General features: G+C 34.5%; 2 protein-coding genes across 2 annotated transcripts in view; both read right to left on the bottom strand.

The window, feature by feature from the left end:
• The window catches only part of LOC137649588 (pro-resilin-like), a 15,769-nt gene extending 15,471 nt beyond the window's left edge, over nucleotides 1-298 (bottom strand). Inside the window, exon 1 of the mRNA XM_068382563.1 lies at nucleotides 243-298. Coding sequence (XP_068238664.1) covers nucleotides 243-254 — 12 coding nt within the window. The 5' untranslated portion in view covers nucleotides 255-298. The remainder of the gene's footprint in view (nucleotides 1-242) is intronic.
• Nucleotides 299-4,247: 3,949 nt separating this feature from the next.
• LOC137649589 (pro-resilin-like) lies at nucleotides 4,248-5,317 on the bottom strand. Its single transcript, XM_068382565.1, has 3 exons — nucleotides 5,306-5,317; nucleotides 4,743-4,829; nucleotides 4,248-4,478 (listed from the first exon to the last, which is right to left on the bottom strand). The coding sequence occupies exons 1-3, from the start codon at nucleotides 5,315-5,317 to the stop codon at nucleotides 4,248-4,250; spliced, it is 330 nt and encodes a 109-aa protein (XP_068238666.1).
• Between the last annotated feature and the right edge of the window lie 2,183 nt (nucleotides 5,318-7,500).

The following is a 7,500-nucleotide window of genomic DNA, read 5'->3' on the forward strand; positions in this document are numbered from 1 at the left end:
GTCATGGTTTCATGAACCATAACTGCTTCATTAATGTAGACTCCTTTCAGTTATTTATATCACTTGTATAGTTCCCGTATGGTAAAAAAAAGGAATTAAGTGTGAAGCATCGTAGTTACTTATCTATGATTGAATAGATATCATTGAAACTTCTTTTGAATTATATCTTATTGCTGTGAAATACTTTCACAGAAACAAGAGTTATGTCATATTCCAAAAATAAATAGTTAACTTTGCTTTACCTTAGCGATCATGTTGAGTTCTCTGAATGGGATATGATAGAACACAGCGGCAAGATGGTCTTATATACGTGAAGTCGGAGAAGGAGGAGTCGAGACTTGGATTATTGGAGAAAGGTCCTCCTAGAGAACTTGAGACCTTCTCTTACTCCACCCATCTGTCCTTGACACTGCTCCAGAGTGGAATCATTCTGGGACTACATAACGAGCTTAATCTTTGGCTATTTCTGCACGTATTATGGGACAATATTGCATACATTTATAACAGTCTCCAAGTGCTATTCTTATTCTAGTTTATGATATTAATATTTGCCTGTCACTGCGAGGCGTGTCCAGATGGATATTACTGTTATCTTCTATCTTCAAGACGTCCTTTGGTTCGAACCTCAAGTCTACTAATTTGTCGTATTCACATGACACCCTTTACCCTCTCTTATCATTGTGCTTTTTATGGGTATCCTAATACTTCATACAGATTATCCTTATTCTGGATCTTTTCTGATGTTAATACTTTCTCTTGTTCGGAGGCACTAGTTAGGTATTAACTGATTAGCGGAGTGAATGTAATTGACTTTATTTCCACAAACAGCGAGCTTTTATAACAAGTTTCCGCGAAAGGTCACAAAATTTTAAGGCGATTGATACATACGGGTATTAACAAGTTATCTGTGCTAGGGGAAAGTGATAATGACAATATATATATATATATATATATATATATATATATATATATATATATATATATATATATATATATACAGAAATACCGTTAAAGTTTACACTTCTTGATAATGATTTAATTTATTGCTGAAAAAGACTCCTATAAGGATTTGAGGCCAAATGGCTCTAAGAAAGATTTCCAAAATTCTCACTGTTTCTATTTATTAGTATTTGAATAATTTAGCACAATGACAAGTGATATTAAAGATATTCAAATACCAACATTCCTGTTCACTCTCTATATCTTTTTTTAAAGTTTTATGTCATTACTTAGAACTAGCAATGCAAAACATCGTTTGTTTATACAGTTTTCACATCTAATGGAAAAGGATTGAACAGATTATATTGTAACCAGATATGTTTGTAAATAAGTGTCTGAAAGCCAGGGATAAACAAGTGACTCAGTTAAATGTTCAACATCCTTGTAAAAGTATGATAAACTTAAAAGAAAGATTAAAGATATTTTTTAAAATTTCAAATACAGACTGAAACAATAAAGAAAATTGAAAAATGTTTGCTGTACTCTCTTAGTAATACTTTAGGTGGGGATTACAGTAAAGATTTATGGGCCTTCCTAAATACTAACTCAGTTGAACATTTAGAAACTTAACGTTAATCTATATTAAGATTACATTTATCTTAAACAAGTTCCATTGGGAAAAAATGAATTTGAAGTACATAATGATATTATGATGAAACGTAGCTAATATATGTTTATTTGCAAAATGCACATTGCAAAAAATACTGTTTACTTGATAAGGATTCGTTTAGGATGAGTAACAGTCCCTTGTAAATATTCAGAGATGTTAATAATTCACTGAGCAAAGACTTTTGGAAGGAAATTCTTTTGAGAAATAAAGTTGCTATTCGCCATTCCTCAACAATAAGCCGTTTCTTCTGACAAGTAGGTGGTTCCATAAAATAATTCTCAGACCACTGAAAAATTCATCCTCTATCTTCAGAATCATGATGATGATCCAGTTCATTAAGAATTTAACAAGATTAGTAGCGTCCTATATGTACAGTACATCACAAAAGTATCGAACCCTCCTATACACAGTGTACCATTCAGCTCTTTGACACACTACTCCATTCAGCTTTTTGACACATTACACCATTCAGCTCTTAGACGCATTACTCCATTCAGCTCTTAGACACATTACACCATTCAGCTCTTTGACACATTACTCCATTCAGCTCTAGACACATTACTCCATGTAGCTCTTAGGCAAATTACACCATTCATCTCATAGACACATTACACCATTCAGCTCTTTGACACGTTACACCATTTAGCCTTTGTATCTCGGGCACTGAGAGTAGACGCACTCTTGCACTAGCCCATATTGAGTCCTATCCTTTCCAGTAAGTCTTTATTATCATATAACCAACATTTTAGAGCCTTTTCTCTCATCCTACCACCTCCTTCTCATCACCATCATCTCCTACGCCTATTGACGCAAATGGGCCTTGATTAGATTTCATCAGTCTTCTCTATTTGAGCTTTTAATTCAATACTTCTCCATTCATCATCTACTACTTCACGTTTCATAGTCCTAAGGCATGTAGGCCTAGGCTTGGGTCTTCCAATTGTTCTAGTAACTTGTGGAGCCCAGTTGAAAGTTTGGTGAACTAATCTCTCTTGGGGAGTGCGAAGAGCATGTCCAAACTATCTCCATCCTACCTCCTACTATTTCTTAATTATACCATCTTTCCACGAACATCTAGCCGTCTGTTCCTTCCACAGTACCAAACCACATGAAAAGACCAAATCGTCTTTCACCAATGCCAACCCTTTGGACTGCTTGTCTCCACATTCTCACTCTGTCAGCTCTTCTTGCACTGCACACGCTATGCAATCAGTTTATCGCAATAGGTTTAACCTCTTTCCTTTCATTCACATTCAACATTCATACTTCACTTTCATTAGATATAGATGGTTTGATAATCCATTCATTCCCACTTTGGCTTCCAGTGACAGCTCAAGTATCTTACCAATTTCTTGTTCACCTTCTGTTCCATTTCTTGCTGTTCTTCTGTAACTCACCTCTTCTCTCATCTTGTCATCAACCATTTGTAAGTATAAAACACTTCAATTCTTCCATTACTGCAATTTTTTGTTTCTAATTATTTTCATCCCTTTAATCTTTTTTTTTTTTTATTTACTCTTGCAGATACTTCCAAACTCAATTACCAGTTTCTGGATTTTCCTTTTACGTCATTTCCCTATCCCCAAACAATTTGCTTACAGCCACTATCCTTTCTCTGGTTCTCATACCATTCTATCCGTATATATATATATATATATATATATATATATATATATATATATATATATATATGTGTGTGTGTGTGTGTGTGTTTGTATATATATATATATATATATATATATATATATATATATATATATATATATATATATATATATGTGTGTGTGTGTGTGTTTGTGTATTTATGTATATATATGTACCTATACATATATGTGTGTATATAGGTATGTATAGATTTACACACACCGTACACAATATACATATGGTATGCATATATATATATATATATATATATATATATATATATATATATATATATATATATTTGAATACACACACCCATATCTCTCACTCTCTCTCTCTCTCTCTCTCTCTCTCTCTCTCTCTCTCTCTCTCTCTCTGTATATATATATACATACACACACACACACACACATATATATATATATATATATATATATATATATATATATATATATATATATAATTGATTGGCCTATCGTGGTATGGTTGAAAGTGACCTGGCCTTTCATTAGAAGGGCTAGGGTTCGATCCTAAGTATGAGATAGAAACTTATTTCTATTTGAGCACAATGTTGTGTTGATATATATATATATATATATATATATATATATATATATATAAATATACACACATATACATAAATATATACACATATACATATATAAATATATATATATATATATATATATATATATATATGTGTGTGTGTGTGTGTGTGAATACACACCCATATATATGTATATATGTGTGTATTTATTATATATATACATTGATAGATAGATAGATAGTTAGAGAGATAGACAGATATATCCAAATTAGTGGATAGAAAAACCAGATTTGAGTAATAGTCTTAAATTACTGTAAGCCTACGACTGAAATGAAGGGTAAGCAAATAAAAACGATATTCATCTAATCGATAGTTTATTTGAAAAAAAAAAAGAAAAGAAAAATCTTTCATAAATATTTTCGGTTCATCTTTTCATAAATAGACGTCTTAAGCATAAGAGGGCGCTGGATTGTACTGAGGCTCTCCCTCGTAAGTGACCTCAGCCACGAAACCCGAGTCCCCGTTGACGTTGTAGGACACCTTCTGCAGGCGACCGTCGGGAAGGAGCACGTAGTAGGATCCCTGAGTGTCGTAGCCATCACGGGCTTCCTGGTGGCCGAAGTCGTTGCCCGAGTAGTCGTCCTTGACGGCGTAGTTGAAGTCGTACTTGGCTGGTTCCTACCAGCACAAAAAGATTTATTAATGCTAACTTTTAGAGGATGATTTCGGTTAGATGTTTATAAGATAAGCAGTCCATTGACCAGTGGGTACTTTTTTTTTTTTTATTTAATATGGGATTTTTTATCATATTTTTTAACTAAACAAGTTACCCTACATTTGTACATATAATAAAAATAATTGACGTTTAAATCTTTTTTTTATATTAATTACATATCACTGGAACCATTTTTATACCTACGAGAAGCATAATTCCATTCTTACCTCGTGAGTAGGTTGAGGGGCGTAGCCATAGGAAGGCTGGGATGGGGCGCCTAAGACAGTGGCAACGAAGGCCAAAGCCAAACAAATCTATAAGAAAAAAAGGAATTAGTTAGGTTTGCATAATTCACATTCTGGGAATATATTTCCTGAATTCAGTAACTTCGAAATTTGACATTATTTCTGCATTTCAAGTCATGGTTCTCGTATAGCTAAAAATGAGGATAATAAACCCCAATGAATAAAGTAAATAAAACAGAATCGTTTGGAGAACTTGAAGCTCATCGAACTTATTTTCTTCTAATAGGTACAGTTCGATACAGAAATTCCTAGTACACCTCACTCTGAAGAAGTGCACCCTGTCACTCTAACTGAAGAGCTGCATATAGCCTGGCTGACCACCTATCGCTCCCTAAACTTATCTGTTTGATTACTCGCCAAGCAGTAAGGGTGAGACAGACTGACAGGATGCACTCAATCAGTCGGATGGCTGGAATTTCTGTGTCCAGCTGTACATCAAAGAATCCCAAGAATTTCACAACGGTTCAACGCTTCCTATTTGTTACCTTAGCGATCATGATGTGTAAGAGAAGAGGACTGTGATGTCAGGGAATAGAATACTCGCCTTTATATAACGGAGAAGAGAAAGGAAGTCGTATGGTCTTAGAGGTCGAAGCCTGAAGGAGAAAGAAGAAGAGGAAGGAAGTCCTTAGGGGTTAAAAGAGAAGGAATTTCTACTGAGCCCCTCTCATCCTTGACGGACGACTGTAAATGGTCTCCTTTGAAGGTCGAATGTACTGTACTTTTTTAGCACAGAAAGTTACCTATATATGTCAGGAAATCTTTATGAATAGCGTTTGTCAGTAAGTTTTAGATACATTTGTTATTCGAGACCAAAGGCTATTTCATTTTTATCTTAGTGAATTAGGCTTTGCACAATTTGACTTTGCTATTCTAAGGCTGGAGTTTATTAAATGGCCTAAAGTTTATCTATGGCTTTTAAATCAACCGAATTTAATTTTTCGAAGGGATCACTTCCTATTTTTGACAATTTCGTACACCTTTTTCTATTCATGGTGTAACCTTTCCCTCAAATTTTAAAGGGTTCAAGTGTGTAAACTCTAATGTTGGCTTAAAAAAAAAATACAACATAATACTTCCGTCATATCTTACTTGTTAATACTTTTCAAAACGAAACATGTTCTGATAGAGATTTAAACGTATCAGTTTATAAGAACGTCTACTGAAAAACACGTGGTATCATGGAAATTTCAAGGTTCTAAGACTCTGAAAGGAGGAAAAGACACCGAGGGTCCTTCAGCGCTATACATAGTTCATAAGAGGCAAATTGGATGTATAAAAATGCCATTCAGATAACTTTTCCTTCACAAAACTTTTACCTAAATCGTGGAGCACAGGTCACGAAAGTTCGGAACGATAGTAACGTACTCTGGATTGGTTAGATGAAAATTGCATACGAAGTTATTGATGGGGAAATTGGATCGTTGGGAAAGTGATATCTGAAATCTAGAAGAGAAATCCATTCGTTTCTGTATTGTACCGCTCGTGTTTCATACACGCTCATATACTAATGCTATTGCTTTTTTTAATTTATCTCTCTCCCGCAATGATAACAGAATAAACTATTTAAGCTTGCAATTGCATGCTTTATATTTGTTATTTTTTGAGACATTCTTGCTCTCAACTGCTTGTATATAAGCTCGTTATCTGTTGAATAAATGTGACGAACTCACCTCCCTCTCTGTTAGCACCCAAGACCAACGTTGCCACAGTATAATCATGCAAAAAGCAGTTTTATTTGCATTTTGTATCAAGGTATCTTTACTGAGGAAGTAAATAAAATGGTAACAGATATTTCGACGATATACTTTGAAGGATATTCATTTGATTTTAGATGTCCTGGGTTAGTTGATTCTGTCTATCCTTAATATTTGCAAATACTGTTACTCAAGTGACGTACTGTAATGCTGAAATCTCGTCGATACTATTTCAATCCTTTGATTCAGAGAATGACCCATAACATTTGTGAAAAAACTTTATGAACTGAGTAGTGGGTTGTGATGGCCTATTGGAAACGTGCCTACTTGGTGATCTGTTTGGCTGGGGTTCGAGATCCGCTCAAGCTCGATAGTTTCTTGTTGTACTGACTGCAACCTTACCATCCTTTAGAACTAAGATTTGGGGTTTGGGGGAGCCCATAGTTCTACCTGCTCAGTCTTCAGCAGCCATTCCTGGAATCCCTTCCTGGTTCTAGCTTGGGTGGAGAGGGGGCCTGTGTGCTGATTATATTCATACATGGTTAGTCGTTAGGGCATTGTCCCTGTCTCATTGCCTCTGCCATTCATGAGCGACCTTTAACCTTTAAGAGTAAATTTCTGAAGTTTATATTTTTTTTTGCAGTTTTATAGCTGAATTTGAATATTTATCGGAAAACTAATTTCCTATATTTTCCTTGTCATTTGGCAATATTCCTGTACTTTCTATTTTACGTGTTACTAACTCCATTTTCCAAGCAATTTCTTGATCTTTATTCTATTTCCTCCGCAAACACTTTATCTACAATCCCTCTGCTAAACTTTATCACGTTCATACGATATCAATTTTCAAAATCTACAATTTCTTAATTATTTAATCATGTCTTCCAATTCCTTCAACAATATTTCTATCGCTATTTTAATTTCTCATCGTCTTCCACTGTCTTGGGGATAGAGTTCTCTTGCTTGAGGGTACACTAGGGCAT

The sequence above is a fragment of the Palaemon carinicauda genome, chromosome 11, assembly GCF_036898095.1.
Source record: "Palaemon carinicauda isolate YSFRI2023 chromosome 11, ASM3689809v2, whole genome shotgun sequence".
NCBI classification, from domain to species: domain Eukaryota; kingdom Metazoa; phylum Arthropoda; class Malacostraca; order Decapoda; family Palaemonidae; genus Palaemon; species Palaemon carinicauda.

Bases quoted from the DNA above. Each gene is read 5' to 3' on its own strand.
- LOC137649589 (XM_068382565.1), bottom strand. The intron at 4,479-4,742 runs GTAAGAATGGAA...TTGTGCTGGTAG, and splicing joins CCCCTCAACCTACTCACGAG to GAACCAGCCAAGTACGACTT.